The 26373-nt window shown below is 39.9% G+C and overlaps 1 protein-coding gene across 2 annotated transcripts in view; it reads left to right on the plus strand.

The window, feature by feature from the left end:
- CFAP70 (cilia and flagella associated protein 70) overlaps positions 1-26373 on the plus strand; it is a gene marked incomplete at both ends in the record, with an annotated part of 128665 nt that overhangs the window by 19394 nt on the left and 82898 nt on the right. The window contains 5 exons of one of the 2 annotated variants that reach the window (XM_080694070.1): positions 786-832; positions 4178-4360; positions 10448-10542; positions 17305-17404; positions 22379-22513. In XM_080694070.1, coding sequence (XP_080550196.1) covers positions 786-832; positions 4178-4360; positions 10448-10542; positions 17305-17404; positions 22379-22513 — 560 coding nt within the window. Of the gene's footprint in view, positions 1-652; positions 833-4177; positions 4361-10447; positions 10543-17304; positions 17405-22378; positions 22514-26373 lie in introns of both variants that reach the window. The other variant, XM_080694069.1, reaches the window with a different exon arrangement.

The raw sequence follows: 26373 nt of genomic DNA on the forward strand, positions 1-26373 counted from the left end.
CACACATATATTGTGGTACTAGGGATGGAACCTAGGGGCATTCTACGTCTGAGTGACACCCCCAGCCCTAATTTTTTTCTTTATTTTTATTCTTTATTTTTGAAACAGGGTCTCACTGAGTTGCAAAGGGCCTCGCTAAGTAGCTGAGGCTGTCCATGAACCACGATCCTGTAGTCTCTGCCTCCCGAATGCTGGGATTACAAGCATGCACCACCATGTCTGGCCTGACCTTCTTATATTTTTAACTATCTTTTTTTTTCTTCAGTATGGGAGATAGAACCTAGGGGCATTCTACCTCCGAGCTACACTCCCACCTTTATTTTTTATTCTTTATTTTGAAACAAGGTCTAACTGAGTTGCAAAGGGCCTCAGTAAGTAGCCGAGGCTGGCCATGAACCCAGATGCTCCTGTCTCAGCCTCCCAAATGCTAGGATTACAAGCATGTGCCACCATGCCTGGCTGCCTTATTTTGATGAGTGATATGATAAAAAATAAAAAGAGGGCCTAAGGTAATTTTTAAATCTTGAATATTTATTATTATTATCATTATTATTATTTGTGATCCTGTGAATCAAACTCTAGGGCACAATGCATGGTAGGTAAATGCTCTACTGCTGAGTTGCATCCCCAGTCCCATTTTATTCTCTTACAGCAATGCAATCTTGAAGTTAAAGTATTTGTGGCAGAGCCCTTACTGACCACAGCCCAGGTCTTAGGCAGCAATCTACTGAAAGTCACGTTGGAAGGCGCCTACTCTGTGCCTGAATCTTTCATTCCCGTGGGACCTCCGCAAAACTACATGGTTGGTCTACAAATTCCATCACTTGGAGAGGTAAAGTCCTACTGCCAGCTATTCTTATAGATTTAAACACATCTACACTGATATGGCCATTTTGTTCTCTGCTAAGGTTTTATTTAAAGCATTGATCTCAGCCAGGCTTGGTGACACACAGTTGTAATCCCAGTACTTGGGAGGCTGAGACAGGAGAATAGCAGGTTTACAGCCAGCCTCAGCTAATTATTGAGGTCCTCCACAACTTAGTGAGACCCTGTTTCAAAATAAAGAATAAAAAATAGCGCTGGGAGTGTAGCTCAGAGGTAGAATGCCCCTGGGTTCAATCCCAGCACCACAAAAAATAAATAAATAAAGCATTGCTCTGCTAATTGCAAACATTTATTTTCAGTTGAAAATAAAGTTTATTTTTGTTACATATATTTTGTCATTTATGTTGTCATTGTAATACATATTACATAATATATGTATATATAGGGATAATATATGTATACTATACATATATATGTATATTACTCAGTTTATTTATTTATTTATTTATTTATTTATTTATTTATTTATTTGTGTGTGTGTGGTATTGGGGATGGAACCCAGGGACATTCTACCTTCAAGATACACCCCTGCCCTATTTTTTATTCTTTATTTTGAAACAGGGTCTCACTGAGTTGCAAAGGGCCTCACTAAGTAGCTGAGGCTGTCTGCAAACTGCTATCATCCTGTCACAGCCTCCCCGAATGCTGGGATTATAAGTGTATGCTACCACGCCTGGCTATACTCAGTATATATTTATGGTAGAAAATACATAATTTTTTTTGGTGGTTCTGGAGTTCCTGGAAACCCTTCTACCTCTGGGCTATACTCCCAGACACCTATTTTTTTATATTTTTATTTGGAAACAAGGTCTCTTAAGCCAGTGAGGCTGGCTTCGAACCTGTGCTATCCTCCTGTCTCTGCTTCTCAAGTGTGGGGATTACAAGTGTGTGCCACCATGCCCAGCAGAAAATATATATTTTAAAGTTTTTGGTATGTTTCTATATGAATTATTTTTATGCATATATTTTGTGGATTTTTTTACAGCTTCTCCTTTTTTTTTTTTTTTTTTTTTTTTTTGGTGGCACTGGGGTTCCTGGAAGCCTTCTACCTCCGGGATGCACTCCCACGGGATATACTCCCATGGGCTACACTCCCAAACCTATTTTTTTTTACCTTTTTATGTGGAAACAGGGTCTCTTAAGCCAGCAAGGCTGGCTCCAAACCATTGCGATCCTCCTGTCTCTGCCTCCTAAGCAAGGGGATTACAAGCGTGTGCCACCACGCCCGGCCAGCTTCTCCTTTTTTTGTGTGTGTGGTACCAGCGATTGAACCCAGGGGACCTCTAACTCTGAGCTCCACCTCTAGCCCTATCTTTTATACTTTATTTTGAAATAGGGTCTCACTAAGTTGCAGAGGGTCTCAGTAAATAGCTGAGGCTGGCCAGGAACCTGCAATCTTCTTTCTTTCTCAGTCTCCCAAGTACTGGTGGTATTGGGCGTGGAACTAAGAGGCTTTCTACCTCCGGGCTATACTCCCAGACCTTTTTAATATTTTATTTGGAAACAGGGTCTCACTAAGTTGCTGAAAGCCTCACTAAGTAGCTGAGGCTGGCTTCGAACCTGTGCGACCTGTGGTATTTTTGAAAATTATAATTTTTCTGATTATTAAGTAGTACATAGAATATTACTACTTGTTAGATTTTAAAATTTCCTCTTCTATAAACTGCCTATTATTATTTTTACTAATTTTATGTTATATATTTTCAATATATTAGATATATTTTCAATAAATTAGAAATATATTTTCAATAATTATATTTTCAATAAATTAGAACATATAAAAATGCCTATACTTTAAGATCCTTGGTGTGTGTGTGTGTGTGTTGCTCGTGATGGAATCCATGGGCATTCTACCTTTGAGCTACACCCACAGCCCTCTTTTATATTTTATTTGGCCCAGTCTCACTAAGTTGCTGAGGCTGACTTGGAACCTGTGATCTGCCTGTCTCAACCTCCCAAGTATTGGGGTTATAAGTCTGCTCCACTATGCCCAGCTTTCGTTTGTTTGTTAAAAGATAATTTTGTGTGTGTGTGGGGGGGTATTGGGGATGGAACCCGGGGGCCTTCTACCTCTGGGCTACACCCCCAGACCTATTTTTTAATGTTTCATTTGGACACAGGGTCTCACTAAGTTGCTAGCAGCCTAAGTTGCTGAGGCTGGCTTTGAACCTGTGACCCTCCTATCTCAGCCTCCCAAATACTGAGATTACAAGTGTGTGCCACTACACCAGGCTAAAGGATAATTTTTAAATAGGTATAATCATTACTTATGTAAACATAAAATGACAGAGTTTGATCAAAAATTTTAACTGATTAGTGAAGGAATCAGTGAAATGTAAAAACCATGTTAAAGGAGAATCTGAAAAAATAACCTATAAATAGGCATCGAGAATGCTGAAATAAATCTGCTAGTAATTCAAAACTTACTGGTATCCCCAGGGCAATAGCCAATTACATTGCTTCTGGACAAAATATATTTTCATAGTTATGGATAAGAATAAATTGTATTATCATCAACTTTATAGAGATTACAAATTAGAAGCCAGGCGTGGTTGCGCATGCTTGTAAGCCCAGCATTCGGAAGGCTGAGACCGGAGGATTGTAGTTTCAAGGCTAGCCTCAGCTACTTAGTGAGGCCCTCTATGACTTAGTGAGACCCTGATTCAAAATAAGGAATAACATAGGACAGGAGGTATAGATCAGAAATAGAATGCCCCTGGCTTCAAGCCTCAGTACAGCAACAACAAAAGATGGGCATGGAGGGGCATACCCACAATGCTAGGACTTGAACTGGGGTCCAGCTCAGAGGTAGTGTGCCCTGGGTTCAACACCTAGCACCACACACACACACACACACACACACACACACACACACACACACCAATTACATTATAAAAGTGTAAAATAGCACAAAGACAGTGGAGGGCAGGCCATTATACAGAATCAGATAATCATGGAAGGGTATGTGTAATAACGGCTAGCATTCCATTGAAGGGACATTTCAGTAGTGTGTGTGTGTGTGTGTGTGTGTGTGTGTGTGTGTGTGTGGCACTTGGGGTTGAAGCCAGGGCATTCTACCTCCAAGCTACACCCCAGCCCTATTTTATTTTTATTTGCTAGGTTAATGAGAGTCTCACTACTTCCTGAGGCTGTCCTCGAATCTGTAATCCTCCTGTCTCAGCTTCCCAAGTACAGGAATACAAGTGTGTGCCACCATGTCTGGCTTCAGGAATCTTTTTGTTCATTTGAAAGTCCCTTATAATTTTTCTTCACTATGTACTTATTTATCTAGAAGGACTATCCTATTTTATTCAAGAATGGAACTCTGAAGCTTGGAGGGGAAAGAGAACCTATTCCCCGTCCCAAAAAATGGCCTATTGCCAACATTCTGGCCCCAGGAGCTAATAACATTCCTGATGCATACATCGTTGGCGGCCCCTATGAAGAAGAAGAAGGAGAACTCAACCACCCTGAGGTGAGAGCCAGCAGGTTTTTGTGATAAACTCAGGGCACCAACAGATGATGAACATTCATTGAAGGACTGTAATTTAGATACTGACACTTGTAAAAAAAATTAGGGTACTGACTCTTGTCCCCCAAAAAAAAGCCAGGCGTGGTAATGCACACTTGTAAACCAGCATTCAGGAGACTAAGACAGGGGATCCGGGTTTGTAGCTAGCCTCAGCTACTTAGTGAGGCCCCCTGCAACTCAGTGAGACCCGGTTTCAAAATAAAGAATAAAGCTGAGCGTGGTGGCTCACACTTGTAATCAATCCCTGTGCTTGGGAGACTGAGACAGGAAGATTGCACAGGTTCGAAGCCAGACTCAGCTACTTAGCGAGTCTATCAGCAGCTCAGTGAGACCCTGTTTCCAAATAAAATATTAAAAAAATAGGTCTGGGAGTATAGCCTGCAGGTAGAAAGCCCCTGGGTTCCACCCCCAGTACAACCAAAAACCAAAACAAAACAAAAAACAAAGAATGAAAAATAGGGGTGGGGGTGTAGCTAGGAGGTAGAATGCCCCTGGGTTCCATCTCCAGTACCGCAAAAACAAACAAACAAATATATGTCACTTCATAGCGTATCTTGGAGGTTTTTTCATATCATTACATAAAGACTATTCATTCTTTTATGTACCTGCAATATGCTGTGATATTTTTTGGACATACTTTAATTTTTTTTAAAGAACTTTTTTGTGTGTGGTACTGGGGATGGAACACAGGGGCCTTCTACCTCCGGCTACACTCCCAGACCTATTTTTATATTTTATTTGGAAACAGGGTCTCTTAAGCCAGCTGAGGCTGGCTTCGAACCTGCGTGATCCTCCTGTCTCAGCCTCCCAAGCACGGGGATTACAAGTGTGCGCCATCACGCCCGGCTACTTTAATTTTTTTCCAGTCTCCTATTGGTGAGCCTTCAGGTTTTTTAATCATTCTGTTCTTTTTTTCTTGTTTTTAAAAACCTATTTTATGCTAGGCATGGTGATGTATACCTGTAATCCCTGTTGAGATACTTAAACAGAAAGATGGCATGTTCATGCCCAGCCTCAGCAGTTAGTGGACCCTGTTCCAAAATGAAAAATAAGCTAGGCCTGGTGGCCAGTGGCTGTATACCCAGACTTGGGAGCCTGAGAGAGGAGGATCAAAGGTTCCTGACCAGCCTCAGCTACTTAGTGAGCCTTCACATCTTAGTGAGACCCTATTTCAAAATAAAGAATAACAAATAAGGCTGGGCATATTGCTTAGAAGTTGAGTGCCCCTAGATTCTATCTCCAGTAACACACACACACACACACACACACACACACACACACACACACACCCCAAACAAACAAACAAAGAAAACAAATAAACAAACAATAAAATCGTGTTGGGATGTATCTTACAAGTAGAATGCCTGTAGGGTTAACTCCAGTAACATACACACACACAAAAATAAAAAAAAAAATTTTTTTTCTGTGTGTGGTACTGGGGATGGAACCCAGGGGCTTTCTACCTCTGGGATACACTCCCAGACCTATTTTATATTTTATTTGGAAACAGGGTCTCACTAGGTTGCTGAGAGCCTCATTAAGTAGTTCAGGCTGGCTTCAAACCTGCGTGATCCTTCTGTCTCAGCCTCCCAAATACTGGGATTATAAGGGTGCGCTACCATGCCCGGCTCACAAAAAAATTTTATTACAACGCATATTTCTCAAGAGCAAAGAAAATGGTATAAACATACTTTCAAATGTTTCTTCTATTAACCAATAATCATTAATTAAAATAATCATTAAATTTTTTAAAATGGGGATGGTTGAAGTATTTTTTTTTTTTCTGGGTTCTGGGGATTGAACTGGGACATTTTACCTCTGAGACACACCTCCCACCCCTGTTTTACTTTGTACATTGGAATAAGGTCTCACTAAATTGCTAACTGGCCTAGAACTGTAATCCTCCTGTTTTAGTCTCCCAAGTACTAGGATTACAGGCATGTACCACCACGACCAGCTTTATTATCTGACTTTTAAATATTTACAGTGGTAGTGATAAGTCAGAAATTTTTGTGTGTGTGGTACTGGGGGTGGAACCCAGGGACTTTTCTATCTCTGGGCTATACTTCCAGACCTACTTTAGACTTTATTTGGAAACAGGGTCTCACTAAGTTGCTGAGAGCCTTACTCAGTAGCTGAGGCTGGCTTCAAACCTGTGAGATCCTCCTGTCTCAGCCTCCCAAGCACTAGGATTACAAGAGTGTGCCACCACGCCCGGTTTAAAGTTAGAAATATTTTGAAAATACTATACAGGAGCTTGACATGGTGGTACAGGCCTGTAATCCCAGTACCTGGGAGGCTGACACTGGAGGATCACAGTTCTTAGGTTTGTGGCCAGCCTAGGCCACTTAGTGAGGTCCTCCACAACTTAATGAGACTTTGTTTCAAAATAAAAATAGGTCTGTGGTATAGTCTGTGGAGGTAGGATACTGTTGGCTTCAATCCCTGACACAATAAAAAATAAAATAATTAAAAAATAGGTCTGAGCCGGGTGTGGTGGTGCATACTTGTAATCCCAGCATTTGGGAGGCTGAGACCAGACAATCGCGGTTCACGGACAGCCTCAGCTAATTAGTGAGGCCCTCTGCAACTCAGTGAGACCCGGTTTCAAAATAAAGAATAAAAAATTGGGTAGGGGGTGTAGCTCGGAGGTCAAATGCCTCTGGGTTCCATCCCCAGAATCCGAAAAAAAAAAAAAAAAAAAAGAAAAGAAAAAAATAGGCCTGGAGGTGTAGCTTAGAGGTAGAATCCCCCTGGGTTCAATCTTCAGTAACACACACACATACAAAAGAAAAAAAAATGCAGTATCTCATATCATCATTGTAATAGGTAAAAACTTATGCTTTCCTTAGGTTTATATTGTAATTTAGATGAGACATTTTATCTTATTTTAATTTTTGTGGTATTGGGGATAGAACTGACAGACATTCTACCTCTGAGCTACACCCCTAGCCCTAATTTATTTTTTATTTTTGAACATCACTAAGTTGCTGAGGTCCTCACTAATTTACTGAGGCTTTCCTTGAACTTGTGGTCCTCCTGTCTCAGCCTCACAAGTACTGAGATTATAGATGTGGACTACCATACCTGGCAATTTTAAATTTTTGTTTATTTTTGCTGGTGCATTATAACTATATATGTCAGATTCATTGTTTTATGTTTATACATGCATATAACATAATCTGGTCAATTTCTTTCTCCAGTATTTTCCCTTTATTGTCCCATATCTTCTATTTTATATATTTAGATTTTGTATTATGCTTTTGTTTCTTCTTCAGTTCTCAATCATGTTTGTACATTAGAGTCACTTGGGAATCTTTAAAACTGGCAATGGCCAAGCGTGGCGTGGTGGTGCACACCTGTAAGCCCAATACTTGAGAGACAGGAGGATTGCAGGTTTGAGGACAGCTTCGGTATTGTAGAGACTCTCATTAACCCAGTGAGACTGTGTTTCAAAATAAAAATAAAATAGAGCTGGGGGTGCAGCTCGGAGGTAGAACGCCCCTGGGTTCAATCCCCAGTATCACAAACAAACAAACAAACAAACAAACAACTGCCAATGAACAAACCTTAAACCAGATGCATTACATAAAAATATGCTTTTAAGCCGGGTGTGGTGGTGCATGCTTGTAATCCCAGTGCTTGGGAAGCAGGGACAGGAGGATCGCACAGGTTCGAAGCCAGCCTCAGCTATTTAGTGAGGCTTTCAGCAACTTAATGAGACCCTGTTTCCAAATAAAATATAAAATAGGTCTGGGAGTATAGCCTAGAGGTAGAAAACTCCCTGGGTTCCACCCCCAGTACCACAAAAATCAAAATAAAACATAAAAATATGCTTTTAAAATAATAATACTCTATTGGGGATGAAACCCAGCACCTCACACTTGCTAACCAAGTCCTCTACCACTGAGCTAAGCTGTACCTCAACCCAGGAGTGATTTGTTTGATTTTTTTTTTTTTTTTTTTTTTTTTTGGTGGTACTGGGATTCCTGGAAGCCCGTCTACCTCCAGGCTACACTCCCAGAACTATTTTTACATTTTTATTTGGAAACAGGGTCTCCTAAACCAGCGCGCGCGGCTGGCTTCGAACCTGCGCGATCCTCCTGTCTCCGCCTCCCAAGTGCGCGGATTACAAGCGTGCGCCACCACGCCCGGCGATTTGTTTGATTTTTTAAAGCTTCATATGAAGCCAGGTGCTATGGTGCACATGTATAGTTCCAATTACTCAAGGAGGCTGAGGCAGGAGGATGGATGGCAATTTGAAGTCTTTCCTGGGCAACTTAGTGAGACACTGTCTTAAAAAAAAAAAGAAAAGAAAGGGCTGAGTTGTAGCTCAGAAATAGAATGTTCCATGCCGGGCGTGGTGGCGCACGCTTATAATCCCCGTGCTTGGGAGGCAGAGACAGGAGGATCGCGCAGGTTCGAAGCCAGCCGGGCACGCTGGCTTAGGAGACCCTGTTTCCAAATAAAAAAAAGTATACAAAATAGGTCTGGGAGTGTAGCCCGGAGGTAGAAGGGCTTCCAGGAACCCCAGTACCACCACCAAAAAAAAAAAAAAAAAAAAAGAAATAGAATGTTCGTGGACTCAGTCCTCAGTACCAAAACAAAATAAAGCTTCTTCATGATTTCAGTATGTATCCCTGGTTCAGAATCACTACTTGAGCTAATGCAAATGAGTATTTGGCACTTAGTACTGGACTGATATATAGATTATGTGAGTAACATATCTTCTCTATTAATAAAATAACTGAAGCCAGGCATGGTGGCACAAGCCTATTGTCCCAGTACTTGGGAGTCTGAGACAGGAGGATCACAGGTGGGAAGCCCTCCTTACCAAATTAGCAAGGCTCAGCAACTTTGCAAGACCCTGTTTTCTCTTCCTCCCTCTTTCTTTCTTTCTTTCTTTCTTTCTTTCTTTCTTTCTTTCTTTCTTCTTCTTCTTCTTCTTCTTTTTTTTTTTTGCAGGTCTGGGGATGGAACCCAGAGGCATTTGACCTCTGAGCTACACCCGCTGCCCTATTTTTTATTCTTTATTTTGAAACAGGGTCTCACTGAGTTGCAGAGGGCCTCACTATCCTCCTGTCTCAGCCTCCCAAATGCTGGAATTACAAGCGTGCACCACCACACCCAGCAACCCTGTTTTCAAATAAGATACAAAATAGGATTAGGAGTGTAACTCAGAGGTAGAATGTCTCTAGGTTCAATCCCCAGCACTACAATTAAATAAGTGACTGAAATTTTATGATTGTAGCAATAGCTACAATAGTAGTCATACTTTGTACTAGTTCCAGTAGTACTAATAAACATATTATGGTCAAATCTATTAAAAGAATGTCCCACAGATTTAGTGGTATGAAACCATGGCACACACCCGGGTGTGGTGGTGCATGCTTGTAATCCCAGCACTTGGGAGGCTGAGACAGTAGGATCACAGGTTCATGGCCAGCCTCAGCTACTTAGTGAGGCTCTCTGCAATTTAGTGAGACCCTGTTTCAAAATAATAAAAAGCAGCCGGGCGTGGTGGCGCACGCTTGTAATCCCCGCGCTTGGGAGGCAGAGACAGGAGGATCGTGCAGGTTCGAAGCTAGCCGCGCGCTGGCTTAGGAGACCCTGTTTCCAAATAAAAATGTAAAAATAGGTCTGGGAGTGTAGCCTGGAGGTAGAAGGGCCTCCAGGAACCCCAGTACCATCAAAAATAAAAAAAAATAAAAATAAAAAACAGGCTTGGCATGGTGGTACACACTTGTAATCTCAGTACTTGGGAGGCTGAGACAGGAGGGTTGCAGGTTTGAGGCCAGCCTCAGCTACTTAGTGAGACCCTCCGCAACATAGTGAGACCCTGTTTCAAAATAAAGAATAAAAAAGAGGGCTGGGGGTGTAGCTTGGAGGTACAGTGGCCCCTGGGTTCCATCCCCAGTACCACAAGAAAGAGGAAGGAAGGGAAGGAAGGAAGGAAAGAAGGAAGGAAGGAACCACCCAATCAACCAACCATGGCACACCGGAAGAACAATTCATTTTATTATTTTACAGGACAGAGAATTTAGGAACCAAGCAGAGACCTTAAAGAAAAGGATTATTTGGGACTTGGAAAGCCGCTGCTACCTTCATCCTTCTGCAGTTGTCAGGTAAGGAAGAAAAAGGAAATACAATAGCTAACAGATTGGTGAGAAGAAAGTTACTTTTGTTAATTTTACTTAATGTTACTTGGCTTTTTCTCCTATGACATCTGTATCAGTTAAACATATGTTCATCTGCTAATAACAGAGGTACCTACTAATGGTAGCTTAACCGAGGTGTTTATTTCTCCTTTATATGAAAGAAGTCTAGAACTGATATGTATAGTGGCTGTACTGCATCTAGGCTTAATCTTTTTCTTTTGCTTTAACTTCTTTAATATGTGCCTTCCATCTGCAAGTTTGTCCCATGGTCCAAGATGCTGCTAGAGTTCTAGCACACACTCACGTTCCTGGTAGAAAGAAGAGAATGGTTATGAATGAAAAAAGACACATGCTGGCTTCTTCGACTCTCTTCTTTCTGGAGCCCGACAACCTCTTTTTACATCTCATTGGTCATCTCCAGGTGAAAGAAAGACTAGAAAACAAGCTGGATGCGGTGGTGCACACCTGTAGTCCTAGTACCTGGAAGGCTGAGATAAGAGAATTGTAGATTTGAGGGCAGCCACAACAACTTAATACGATCTTATTCCAGGAAATAAAAAATAAAGAGAAGCCGAGCATGGTGGCATAAGCTTGTAATTCCAGTACTTGAGAGGCTGAGACAGGAGGATCACAAGTTTGTAGCCAACCACAGCAGTTTAGTGAGCCCTCCAGCAACTTAGTGAGACTCTGTTTCAAAATAAAAAATAAAATAGAGTTGGGGAGGTAGCTCAGAGGTAGAATATCCCTGAGTTCAATTCCTATTAACACACACAAAATTAATAAATAAATAAAGGACTGGGGGTATATCTTGGAGGTAAAATGGTTTAATCCCTGGTTTGAAAAAAAAAAGGAGGAGGAGGAGGAAGAAGAAGAAGGAGGAGGAGGAAGTGGAGGAAGAATAGGGTGGGGGTATAGTTCGAAGGTAGAATGCCCCTGGCTTCCATCCCTAGTACCACAAAAAGAAAGAAAGAAAGAAAGAAAGAAAGAAAGAAAGAAAGAAAGAAAGAAAGAAGACAAGAAAACAAATTCTTTTCTCTAAAAACATTGTCACTCAGACTAAATCAAGATTTAATTACTAAGGAATAGGACATTTAAGCTGGGCATGGTGGTGCAGGCTTGTAATCCCAGTACTTGTGAGGCTGAGACAGGAGGATCTCGGGTTCAAGGACAGCCTCAGTAACTTAGTGAAGCCATCTGCAACTTAGTAAGAGCCTGTTTCAAAATAAAGAATAAAAAATTAGAGCTGGAAGTGTAGCTCAGAGGTAGAATGCCCCTGGGTTCAATCCCCATTCCAAGTACTGCCAAAAAAAAAAAAAAAAAAAAAGAATATGACACTGATATTGTCTTGGTAACAATCACTTTCTGTTAGTGACCTTGTCATTAGGGAGAAATGAACAATAAAGGATCATGAATATGGATGAGGCCCTGGGTTCAGAACCCTAGTACAAAAAAAATTAAGATATATATGTGTGCATATATATCTAAGATATATATGTATATATATATATGCACATATCTGTATGTGTAAGTATGTATGCATATATAATCTGGATGTACAGCTCTGACTTTTAAAAAATTAGTAGACTATTTTAAGAACAGTTTTAGGATTATAGAAAAATCCAGCATATATATATTTTTGTGGGGAGGCACTAGGTATTGAACCCAAGGGCTAATCTACACCCCCAGCCCTATTTTATTTTTTTTTAATTTTGAAACAGACTCTTGCTAGGTTGATGAGAATCTCGCTTACTTTCAGAGGCTGTCCTTGAACCTGCAATCCTCCTGTCAGCCTCTCAAGTACTGGGATTACAGGCATATGCCATCATGCCTGGCTTAGCATATATTTCAGATTTCTCATATACTTCTGGTACTGCATGAGATCATGATCTTTTTTTTAAATTTCTTTTATGATACTGTGACTTGAACCTAGGGCCTCATGCATACTAGGAGAATACTGTATTATAGTTTTGTGAAGTTGCTGAAGCTGGTCTCAAACTTTTGATCCTTTTGTCTTAGCCTGCCAAGTACTGAAATTATGGGTGTTACCACCAAGCCAATGTTTTGCTAATATTTTACTGAGGATATACTGTTGCTCCTGTTAATGTGAGCAGATAGTCTTCTGGTAGATCAATTAAGAATAAGAAAAATTTAAATTGTTTTGCCTTAATTTATGAAATTTTCTGATATTCTTTCTTTTGTTATGTAGATCTGAGTTTCTGATCTGTAACATTTTTCTTTTTCAAGAACTGTTAACAGTTCTTGTTTCTTTTTTTCTTTCCTTTTTCTTTTTCTTTTGTCTTTTCCCCCTTAGTACTGGGGATTGAACCCAGGGGTGCTCTAAACATTCAGCTACATTCCCACCCCTTTTTGTTTTGAGACAGGGTCTCACTAAGTTTTGGAGGCTGGCCTTAAACGTGCAATCCTGCCATCTTCCTGCCCCTACCTCTGGCATCCCTGGGGTTACAAATAAGCACCACCAAGCTGGTCCTTTAGCCTTTCTTACATATATACCAGTGCACGTGTACACAAGAGTCTTTCCCCATCAAGGCAGGTATGCTGGCCATAAATTCCTTCCATTTTCTTTGTTTGAGAAAGTCTTTATTTCTCCTTCACTTTTGACGAATAATTCCAGTAGGCCCAGAATTCTAGATGTATGGTCTTTCTCCCAAAATTTTATATATTTCACTCCACTCTCTTCTTGCTTATATGGTTTCTGAAGAGAAATCTAATTAAATTATTATTTTTTAAAGTAAAGTGGTTTTCTCTTTGATTTCTTTCAAGATATTCTCTTTGACTTTCGTTTTCTGCAATATAAATATGATATACCCAGATGTAGTTTCCTGTTTTGTGCTCTTTAAATTCTGGATCTGAGGTTTGGTGTCTGTCATTAATTTGCGAAAGTTTTCAGCCACAATTATTGGAAGTCTGTTATGATTTTCTCTTTGCATTTCAGCTTGGGAAGTTTCTGTTGACATATCTTCAGGCTGAGTCTTCCCTCAGCTATGTCTACTGAAAAACCAATCAAGAAATTCTACCTTTTTGTTACTGTTTTTGATTACTTTTGATTCTCTCTTAGGGTTTCCATCTCTCTTGTATTACCTAGCTATCATTCATGTTATCTGCTTTTTCCAGTAGAGCTCTTGACATATTAATCATAGTTAATTTAGTTAATTTAAATTCCTTCCTTATATTAATCATAGTTAATTTAAATTCCTTATTTGATAGTTCCAAGATTTGCATCATACCTGAGTCCAGTTTTGTTTGTTTTATATGTGTGTTTGTGTGTGTGTGTATGCGTGCATGTGAGCATGCATATTACTAGGAATGCCCAGGGGTATTTTACATCCAAGCCACAACCCCATCCCTATTTTATTATTTTTATTTTAAAAGAGGGCCTCGCTAAGTTGCTGAGGCTGCCCTAAAACCTGCAATCCTCCTGTCTCAGCCTTCCAAGTACTGGGATTACAGGTGTGTGCTACCATGTCTGGCTTAGTTTTGATATCTCTTGCACTGGAGAGTGAACTCAAGGGTGCTATTCCCCCATACAACTAGCCATTTATTTATTTATTTATTTATTTATTTATTTATTTATTTATTTATTTATTTATTTATGTGGTATTGGGGGTGGAACCCAGAGGCGTTTCTAACTCTGGGCTATACTCCCAGAACTATTTTATATTTTATTTGGAAACAGGGTCTCACTAAGTTGCTGAGAGCCTCACTAAGTAGCTGAGGATGGCTTGCACCTGCGCGATCCTCCTGTCTCAGCCTCCCAAGCACTGGGATTACAAGCTTGCGCCACCGTGCCCAGCTTTATTTTTATTTTGAAACAGGGTCTTACTATGTTACTTCATGCTGACCTTGACCTGCAATCCTTGTCTCAGCCTCTTAAATACAGGGATTATTACAGGCTGAGTTAGTTACTATACTAACTGTCTCTCCAGACCATTTTCTTGCCTTTAGCATTCTTTGTAGTTTTTATTGAAAGTTAGATATTATGTCTTGGGTAATAGAAGTTGAGGTGACTAGGGTTTTTAGTGTGAGTCTTCTCTTAATCTTTTTAGGAGCTGGGATATATTTGATATTTATTGTATTGTAAATGTCAGAGGTTTGAGTTCATTTCCCCTTCCTTTTCTTTTTCCTTTGGGTTTGTCTAAACATTTCTTAAGTAGATTCTGTGTTTTGTACCCTTCTACTTTTTTTTTTTTCGGGTCTGGGGATGGAACCCAGGGGCATTTGACCTCCGAGCTATACCCCCTGCCCTATTTTTTTTTTATTCTTTATTTTGAAACCGGGTCTCAGTGCAGAGGGCCTCACTGAGTAGCTGAGGCTGTCCGAGAACCGCGATCCTCCAGGTCTCAGCCTCCCAAATGCTGGGAGTACAAGCGTGGGCCACCACGCCCGGCTTTGTACCCTTCTACTTTATAATCCATTATTCTTCTCTGGAATCCTGTTGATGTGGCAAATTATTAGGGAGGGAATCATTTATAATCCTGTGATTAAATATTTATATTTTAATGGGTTTGAGTCCTGGGGCTGTAACTTTCAGAAGTGTTTCTTCTTTTTCTTTCTCTTCTTATGTGGGACAGGAAAGCTAGACTGCTGGGGAATTATCTAATTGTCCTTCATATAAGGCTGTGGTAAAGTTGCTCTTTAAGATCAGGCCTTTGTCATGGAGAACACTTTGGGAATGTTTCAAAATGATTGCCTTGACTTTCTTCCAGACTGAACACAGAGATATTTGTCTCCTATCTTCAAACCTGGTGGGATCTTGGGTTTAAAACTCCCAAGGCTGATGCATTGGCAGTGGCCTATAATCTCAGCTGCTTGGGAGGCTGAGGCAGGAAGATGGCAAGTTCCAGGCCTACATGGATAATTTAGTGAGACTTTGTCTCAAAGTAAAATTTAAGCTTCTGTTCAGCAAAGGAAACTGTCAAGAACCTCAACCAAGAGCCAACAGAATGGGAGATTTTTGCCACCTACACCTCTGATAGATGATTGATATCTAGAATATACAGAGAACTCAAGAAACTCAACACTAAAAACACAAATAATCCAATAAAAATGTGCAATGAACTAAATAGACACTTCACAAAAGAAGAAATTCAAATGGCCAATAAATGCATGAAGAAATGCTCAACATCACTGGCAATCAGAGAGATGCAAATCAAAACTACCCTGAGATTTCACCTAACTCCAACTAGAATGGCAATCATTCAGAACACAAACAACAACAGATGCTGGCGAGGATGTGGAGAAGTGGGAACGCTAAGACATTGTTGGTGGGATTGCAAATTGGTGCAACCACTTTGGAAGACAGTATGGAGAATCCTCAGAAGAATGGGAACAAATCTACCATTTGATCCAGCAATACCACTTCTGGGTATCTACCCAAAAGATAGGAAACCAAACTACTAAACTAATGCATGTGTATCTATGTTCATAGCTGCACAATTCACCATAGCCAAACTATGGATCCAGCCAAGATGTCCATCAACAGATGAATGGATTACAAAACTGTGGGATATGCACACAATGGAATTTTACTCAGCCATTAAAAAAAACCTCAATTACATCATTTTCAGGGAAATGGATGGAACTGGAGGACATTATGCTAAGCGAGATTAGTCAGTCACAAAAAATAAGAAATCGGATGCTTTCCCTAATATGTGAGAGCTAGGGAGAAATGGGTCATAGGAGGAACTCTAGAGGAAAAGGGAAATCCTATAGAGGAGCAAACAAGACAACCTAAATGAGGAGATGGGAGGGAGGAAGAAGGAAATTCTCTAAAACACACAATGTACTTAAACATATCAAAGTCAACCACTAAGCCAAGCATGGGGAGGAGGAAAAGGGAGGGAATGGGGTGGGAATTGGGTAGGGGCTAAATGGGTGATGTGTACATGTATGTCCACACAAGTTTTTTACCCCAATATGATGTATGAATATAATTCACCAGTAAAAAATTAAAAAGAAAATAAAATTTAAAAGGAGCAGGGGAGCCAGGCACCATGGTACACACCTGTAATTGTGTGTGTGTGTGTGTGTGTGTGTGTGTGTGTGTGGTACTGGGGATGGAACCCAGGGGCATTCTACCACCGAGCTATACCCCCAGCCCTATTTTTTATTCTTTATTTGGGAATGGTCTCACTGAGTTGCAAAGGGCTTCACTAAGTAGCTGAGACTAGCCATTAACCGTGATCCTCCTGTCTCAGCCTCCCAAATGCTGGGATTACAAGAGTGTGCCACCACGCCCAGCAGGAAAGACAGTTTTAATGCTATGTCAGAGATAAAACTGAAAGTCTCACTCTGTTTTCACAGTAGAAATAAACATATTTTAATTCGTTTGCAGACTCACCTGATTATTTCTTTTGAGTAAATCACTAAAAATAGAATTTATGATTCAAAGGCTATTAATATTTTCAAGACTTTTGTATTGCCAAATTGCTCTAAAAATGTATAATTTATAATTAGAGCCAAATTGCTCTAATTAGAGCCAAATTTAGAGCCAAATTGCTCTAAAACGTGTAATTTATAATTACTGGCAGTTGAGTAAACTCATTTTTGGAATTTTATAGATTTGGGAAGGTTTAAAAAGTCACTAGCCTAATAAACTTTTAATATATGTTTATTACATTACTTTTTAAAGAGAATATACTTTCTTTTATCTAAACTATACTAACCCCATTTTATGCATAAAATGCTATTTGGTTGATTTTTTATTTGCAGTTTTCAGAAGCGAATTGCTGATTGCCAACTTTGGCCTGTAGAGATTATAAGAGTTCCTCTGGTTACTGTACCCAAAGGGAAAGCTGGCAAAATTGAAAAGGTAAATATGTGCACTCAAAAATATCTATAAAAATGCTGGGCACATGCTTGTAATCCCACTATTTGGGGGGCTGAGACAGAAGGATCCTGATTTGTAGACAGCCTTGGCTACTTAGGTCCTCTGTAACTCAGTGAGACTTCAAAACAAATAATAAAAAATAGAGCTGGGGGTGTAGCTTGGAGGTAGAAGGCTCCTGGGTTCCACCCCCAGTACCAAAAAAAAAAAAAAAATCATAAAGAGCCAGGTGTGATGGTGCATGCTTGTAATCCCACTACTTGGGAGGCTGAGACAGGAGAATCACAGGTTTGCAGCCAGCTTCAGCTACTTAGTGAGGCCCTCTGTAACTTAGTGAAGCCCTTTTACAAAATAAAGAATAAAATGATGTAGGGCTGGGAGTGTAGCTCAGAGGTAGAATGCCCCTGTGTTCAATCCCTAGTAATATATATATATATTAGTCTCCAGTTGCAGTAGTGGCACTTGGGAGTCTGAAGTGGGAGAATCACTTGAGCTCGGGATTTGGAGACCAGCCTGGAGAACATAGCAATCCAATTTCAAAACAAAACAAAAACTAGCCATAGTGTTGAACACCTGAAATTTCATTACTTGGAAGGCTGAGGCAGAATGATCACAGGATTGAGGTCAGCCTCAACAATTTAGTGAGAACGTGTTCTAAAATAAAAAAAAAAAAGAGCTGAGAATGTAGGTAGGAGTTAGAATCAGACCTAACTTGTTATTCTGTCTCTAATTCTGTTACCAAAGGAAAATGTAAATGTACAAGACTATTATTAAGGTGATCAGCCTATGTTGATTTTCCTGATTTTAATACTGAAAGTCTCATTCCCATCAAACCCCTCTGTCTGAGAAAAACCAGGATTATTGACCACGATAGTTTCCTGATTTTCACTAATAATTCCTTAGGCTTTATTTCTAGATATACTATTTCCTCTTAGCCCTTAATTACAGTTTTACCATAGGAAAAGCCATATGAAGTAGCCATTTTTCTAGGTCAAAGTAAACATTATGGTTCAAACTAATACAATTTTAAATTTTCTTTTAGATCTACCATCAAAATGGTTTAGAATGCTAAAACATTAATGTAGTAGAGTTCATAGATGTATTACTATTTTAAAAATAAATCTCTGTGTGTGTGTTACTGGGGATGGAATCCAAGGGCATTCTACCTCTGAGCTACATTCCCAGCCCTATTTTTTACTTTTTTTTTTTTTGGTGGTACTGTGGATGGAACCCTTTTACCTCTGGGCTACACTCCCAGACCTATTTTATATTTTATTTGGAAAAGGATCTCTTAAACCAGAGAGACTGGCTTGGAACCTGCGCGATCCTCCTGTCTCCGCCTCCCAAGTGCAGGAATTACAAGCGTGCACCACCACGCCCGGCTCTTACTCTTTATTTTGAAACACGTCTCACTGAGTTGCAATGGACTTCACTAAGTAGCTGAGACTGGCTGTGAATAGCAATCCTCTTGTGTCAGCCTTCCTAATCCTGGGATTACAAGCGTGGGCCACCATGCCTGGCTCAAACATAAATCTTCGATAGAACACATTCTCTATCATTCACCTTTGTATATTGGTCTTTTCTATTTCTTCTTAAACTCCCTGGGGTTAAAGGATATAAAGGTAAACTGCTTTATATCATCCATAATACCTAGCATGATGCATGACACATAGTAGGTCCTTAACAAGTATCTATATTATTTGGTTGGCGGGGTATGGTGGCACAAGCCTGCAATCCCAGTATTTGGGAGGCTGAAATAGGAGGTTGCAGGTTCAAGGACAGCCTCAAACTCTATTTTAAAAAAAAGGTTGGGCTGGGCGTGGAGGTGCAGGCACACTTTGTAATCCCCGTACTTGGGAGGCTGAGACAGGAGGATCGGGCGCAGGTTCGAAGCCAGCCTGATCTGGCTTAAGAGACCCTGTTTCCAAATAAAATATAAAAAATAGGTCTGGGAATGTAGCCTAGAGGTAGAAGGCCCCTGGGTTCCATCCCCAGTACCACACACACACACACAAAAAAGGTTGGAGGCGTATTTCTGAGGTAGAATGCCTCTGAGTACCAGTACCAGTAAAAAAAAAAAAAAAAAAGAAAAAAGATTATTTGTTTGTTTGTTTGTTTCAAATAAGTGTTGTGTGGAGGGGGGAGGGGTAGAAGCCAGGGATGCTCTGCCTCTGAGATACACTTTAGCCCGATTTTATTACTTTATTTTATTTTGAAATAGGGTCTCGTTAGGTTGCTGAGGCAGGCCTTCCTCCACTTGTAAACTGATGTGGTGGTGCACACCTGCAATCCCAGGATTTAGGAAGCTGAGACACGAAGACCACAGGATTAAGGCCAGCCTCATCAATTTAGCAAGACCTTCAGCAACTTAGCAAGACTCTGTTTCAAAACAAAAAAATAAAACAGACTAGAGGTGTGGTGAAGAGGTAGAATGCCCCTAGGTTCAATCCACAGCATCTCTCCGCACTCAGATGACTACCTCAGTATAGCCATGCTCCTCTTTTATTACATAATCTAAATAGACTGACTTTTCTTACGCTCCTAAACCATATGTTACCACATGGATATAAGACTTTTAAATCTAGTTTCTGATTATTATACTAGGTAAAATGAAAGAGATTAGCTTTAAACTTGGAATTAAATGTTTTCTCTCAAAAATTTGAGTTCTGTGGCAAATCATTCAACCATTAAAATGAGAACACTCTTTTTGGAACCAGATAAATACATAGACTCTGGCTCAACAAAGCCTTATAAAGAACCTCCACCAGATGATGAGAAATTCCTTTTAACTTTTTTTTTTCAATACTAGGGATTGAACCCAAGGGCATTCTACTTCCGAGTTATACCCCTAGCCCTATATTTTATTCTTTATTTTTATTTTTATTTTTTGTGGCACTGAGGGTAGAACCCAGGGGCTTTTCTACTCCTAGGCTATAGTTCCAGACCTATTTTATACTTTACTTGGAAACAAGGTCTCACTAAGTTGCTGAGCGTCTCACTAAATAGCTGTGTCTGGGTTTGAACCTGATGACACTCCTGTCTCAGCCTCCCAACAGCTGGGATTACAAGCGTGTGCCGCCACGCCCAGCTTATTCTTTGTTTTGAAACAGGGTCTCACTAAGTTGCGGACTAAGTAGTTGAGGCTGGCCACAAACCTGCGATCCTCCTGTCTCAGCCTACTGAATGTTGGGATTACAAAAATGCACCACCACACTTGGTCCTTTTTTATTTTTATTTTTCTGTGTGTGGCACTGGAGATTATATATATATATATATATATATATATATATATATATATATACACACAAATACATATATATATATATATATATTTTAACACAGGGGCATTCTACTACTGAGCTACTCCCCTAGCCCTATTTTTTAATTTTTATTTTGAGACAGGGTCTCCCTGGGTTGATGAGAGTCTCACCTCTTGGCTGAGGCTGTCCTTGAACCTGTGATCTTTCTGTCTCAGCCTCCCAAGTACTACAGACATGCCCCACCACACCTAGCTATTGGTGAGAATTTAAGCATGAGTCAAAGCCGACTGGTCAGGGCTGTTCTAGAACAGTGATTTGTATGGCTCCTTTCATTTCATGTGAATCTGTGAACTAAAGATCGGAAGAGCCAGAGCTTCATATTGCTGGAGAATTATCCTGTACCCTATAGCAGCAGGGTATAGGGTGATACGATAAAAAAGTGCTCTTGAGACTTTATCCCTAGTCTCGAAGAGGTGAGAAGGGAGAAGGCAAGACAGCCGAACTCCTCCAACACAAAGCCCTTCTTTTAATTACAGGTTTACAGAATTGAGGCTAGGTCATCAAATCATTGCCTCTGGCTACAGAGCAGAGGATTGGGTCAGGAATGCTTTAGATGATAAGTTGTTGCTGGCAGTTTTGCAGGGCAGCAGAGGTTGCTGCTCTAGCTTTCTCCTTGGGGTGGTCTTCTGCCTGAAGCACAGCAAGCAAAAGGAGTAGGAAAATGGATGAATGCTGCTTAGCAAAGAGGCATCAAGGCACTGCCTGCAGTCCCTCAGGAAAGGCAGTCTTCTGCCAAAGCAGGCAAGCAGCTGTAAATCCATGAGCCAATATTGTTTATGTTATGTTATGTTATTTTATTTTATTTTACTTTTGCGGGTCTGGAGATGCAACCCAGGGGCATTCGACCTCTGAGTTACACCTCCTGCCCTGTTTTTAGTCTTTATTTTGAAACAGGGTCAATGAGTTGCAGAAGGCCTCACTACGTAGCTGAGGCTGTCCACAAACCGCAATCCTCCAGTCTCAGACTCCCGAATGCTGGGATTACAAGCCTGCGCCACCACTCCCGGTTTATAAGCCAATATTGTTTAGACTTAGAAAAGCTTCCCACATCTGATGTCTTTTAAGCTTTTGTTATTATTTTATTTGTGTGTGTGGGGATACTAGGGATTGAACCCAGGGGCATTCTACCTCTGAGCTACACCCCAGCCCTATTTTTTATTCTTTATTTTTGAAAGAGGGTCTCGCTAAGTTTCAGAGGGCCTTACTAAGTAGTTGAGGCTGACCATGAACCTATAATCCTGGCTCAGCCTCCCAAGAACTAGTGTGTGCCACCATGCCCAGAGTTATTATTTTATTATTAAGCTTTATTTTCACCTAAGACGCAACATGTTGAAATTGACTTCTTGATTGAAATTATCTTTATTACTAATCAATTTGAGTATGTGTCGACTCAACCCCTGCTCTTACTATTCCTTAACACTCTTGATGTGTGTCTATGTCAGTGATCATGGTATTAAGAAACCCATTTTGAAGATATAGGAACTGAAGTCGTCCAAAGTGTCTGTGTAACTGGCCCAAAGACTCAGAACTAGTTAGGCAGCGGAGTTAATTTCCAAAATGGATTCTCTTCTGCTATGTCTGATCCACCCTGTGCTGCCTTACTTGTGGCACTAACAACTCTCTGGTTTTACTCCTTCAGACTGAGGATGAAGGCCAGCTTTCCTTTCATGGCGTGGCTTATGTTAATATGGTCCCATTGCTGTATCCAGGTGTGAAAAGGATTCGAGGAGCTTTTCATGTTTACCCTTACCTAGATAGTACAGTCTATGAAAAGGTAAGAGGAAAAAATCCATAAGAGGTATTATCCTAACTTGTCCTTTTTTATATGTGTTCACCATACACATCTTTGCAATTGATATTTATCATCACTTGGTATACTGGGATGTTAAATATAGACTCTTGCAGTCATTGTCCTTTGGACCTTAAAAGCTTTAGGATAAGCTGGACATGGTGGTGCATGCCTGTAATCCTAATACTTCAGAGGCTGAGACAGGAGAGCTGCAGGTTTGAGGCCAACCTCAGCACTTGACTAAGACGCTCAGCCACCTAGCAAGGCCCTGGTATTTTCTTAGTACTTTCTTGGTGTGTTGTAATCTCACATCATTACGTAGTTCATAGTAATAGGGACATACGTGCACACAGCACTTGTGGGCTTCCCCTCCTCGCTCCTTCCCTTTCCCCACACTTGACTTTGAGACTGGCATAAGTAATTTCACATATGTACATAACTTCAGTGGAAGTGTTTCCCTCACTGCTTCTCCCTCCCCACCAATGCAGCCCTCTCCGAGACTCCCTCCATCACTCCACTGGGTTTCCCCTCCATTATCTAGAGTCTTTCTTTTATCCCATTTAGACCTTAGCTTCTATGTATGAGAGAAAACATGTGACCCTTCACTTTTTATGACTGGATAATCTCACTTAACATAATGTTCTCCAGGTCCACCCAGAATCAGATGCTTTATCCATTAGGCCACTTGGCCCTACTCCGGGTCCATCCACTTTCCTATAAAGGATGTAATTTTATTCTTCTCTATTGCAGAGTAGAATTCCATTGTGCATATATCCCATACTTTTGTAATCCATTCATCTGTTGATGGATACCTAGCTTGGTTCTGTGATTTGGCTATTGGTAACTGTGTTGTTATAAACATTGATAGACATGTATTGCTATAATATTCTGATTTCAGTCCTTTTGGGAAGATACCCAGGAGTGATATAGCTCAGTTATATGGTGGATCCATTACTAGTTTTCTGAGAAATCTCCACACTGATCTCCATAGCGGCTGCACTAATTTATAGTCCCACCAACAGTATGTAAGAGTTCCTATTTCACCAAATACTCTCTGTCATTTATTATTGTTTGAATTATTATTATTTTTTTTTTTGGTGGTGGTACTGGGAAACCCTTCTACCACCAGGCTACACTCCCAGACCTATTTTATACTATTTTATTTGGAAACAGGGTCTCTTAAGCCAGTGCGGCTGGCTTCGAACCTACGCAATCCTCCTGTCTCCATCTCTCAAGCGCAGGATTACAAGCATGCGCCACGTGCCCAGCTTTGTTTTAATTCTTGATGATTGCCATTCTAATTGGGGTTAGATGGTTTACATGCCCCTGATGTTGAACATTTTTTCATATATTTTTTGGCCATTTGTATTTCTTCTTTAGTGAAGTATATAGTTAATTCAGTTGACCTTTTCTTGATTGGGTTATTTGTTTACTTAGTGTTAAACCTTTGTATATTATTAGTGTTAAGTGCTTTGTATATTCTAGCTATTATTAGTCCTCTATTAGAGGAATGGCAGGAAAAGATCTTGTCCCATTCTTTAGGCTTTCTTGGACTCTTGATGGTTTCCTTTGCTGAACAGAAACTGTTTAATTGAATGTCATCCCATTTATTAATTCTTGTTTTAATTTCTTCAACTTTGGGGGGTCATACTAAGGAAGTTTCTACATGTTAAAGTGTTGGTCCTATGCCTTCCTTTAATAATTTCAAAGTCTCTGACCTAAGTTCCAAGTCTTTGACCTATTTTGAGTTGACTCTTATACAGGGTGTTAGTAGTTTAATCCCATTTTTTTACAATGGGTAACCAGTTTTCCCAACACCATTTGTTGAAAAGGCTGTGTTAACTCCAGCATAAGTTGGTACATTTGTTGAAAATCAATTGGCTGTAAGTGTGTGGATTTGTTCTTTTATCTCCTCTATTCTGTTCTATTGGTCTTTGTATCTGTTTTTGTGTCAAGATCATATTGTTTTTATTACTGTACCTCTGTAGTATAATTAAGTCAGGAGTTGTGATGTCTTCTGCATGATTTTTATTGCTGGTAATTGTTTTGGTTATTTTGGGTCTTTTGTTTTTCCAAATTAACTTTAGTACTGATTTTTCTAGCTCTATGAAGAATGACATTGATATTTCAGTAGGGATTATATTGAATCTATAGATCACTTTTGGTAGAATGGCCATTTTGATAATATTTATTCTCCCTATTCAAGAGTATGGGAGATCATTCCCATCTTCTTCAGTTTCTTTCTTTAGTGTTTTATAATTTTCATCATAAACTGAGCCTGGTGCCACATGCGTGTAATCCTAGTATTTGGGAGGCTGAGACAGGAGGATTGCAGGTTTGAGGACAGCCTCAGCAAGTAGTGAAACTTTCATCAAACAGTGAGACCCTGTTTCAAAAACAAATATAAAGTAGGACTGAGGGTATAGCTCAGAGGTAGAATGCTCCAGGATCAATTCCCAGTACAACTGGTGCGCACGAGAGCGTGCGTGCGTGTAGGTGCGTGTGTACACACACACACAAGATTTTATCATAGAGATCTTTTACCTCCTTGGTTAAATTTATTCCTAGGTATTTCTGGATTTCTTTTTCAGTGGATTCTTGGTTGGCATATAGAAAAGCTACTGATTAATTTTTTAGATTGGTTTTGCAACTTGCCACTTTGCTAAATTTATTAATCAGCTCTAGAAGTCTTTTCTGAGTTTTTTTTTTTTTTTGTCTTCTAAGTATAGGATCATATCATCTGGAAATAGAAATAACTTCAGTTCTTTTTTTCCTATTTGTATTCCTTTGGTTTTCTTCTCTTGCCTTATTGTTATTGCTAGAGTTTCAAGTACTATACTGAAAAGGAGTGGTAATAGTGAGTATCCTTGTCTTACTCCTGATTTTAAAGCGAATTCTTGCAGTTTTTCTCCATTCAATATGATGGTGGCTTTATGATATTGAGATAAGTTCCTTTTATTGCAATTTTCTATAGTATTTTTTTTTTTTTTGCAGTTTTAGGGATGGAACCCAGGGGCATTTGACCTCTGATCTACACCCCCTGCCCTATTTTTTATTCTTTATTTTGAAACTGGGTCTCACTGAGTTGCTGAGGGCCTCACTAAGTAGCTGAGGCTGTCCGCAAACCACGATCCTCCAGGTCTCAGCCTCCTGAATGCTGGGATTACAAGCGTGCGCCACCATGCCCGGCTCAGTATTTTTTTTTTTTTAAACGTGAGTAGATATTGGATTTTGTCAAATGCTTTTTTGGCATCTATTGAAATGATCATGTAATTTTTGTCCTTTGTTCTATCTATGTGGTGAATTACATGTATTGATTTTTGTGTGTTGAACCAGCCTTGCATCCCTGAAATGAAAACAAGCAAGTTGGTCATGGTATAAAATGTTCTTGATATGGTTTCGAATGCAAGTTGCTAATATTTTGTTTAGAAATTTTACATCTGTGTTCATCAAGAATATTGGTCTGTAATTTTCTTTTTTGAGATATCTTTATTTGATTTTGGTATTAAGGTGATACTTGCTTCATAGACAGAGTTTGGAAGAATCACCTATCTCACCGAATTATTTTGAAGGATTGGGTGTAGTTCTCCTATAAATGTTTTTGTAAAATTCTGCTGAGAATCCATTTGGGCCTGGAATTTTCTTTGATAGAAGGCTTTTTATTGCTCTTTCTATCTCTTTGCTTCCTATTGGTCAGTTTACATTTTCTGTATCTTCTTGGCTCAATTTAGGTAGGTTGTATGTGTCCAGAAATCTGTCAATTTCATCTATGTTTCCGAGTTTATTGGAATATAAATTTTCTGGTGATATTCTGGATTTCCCCACTGTCTGTGGTACAGGTCTCC

This window comes from Muscardinus avellanarius (genome assembly GCF_963383645.1).
Source record: "Muscardinus avellanarius genome assembly, chromosome: 4".
NCBI lineage: Eukaryota > Metazoa > Chordata > Mammalia > Rodentia > Gliridae > Muscardinus > Muscardinus avellanarius.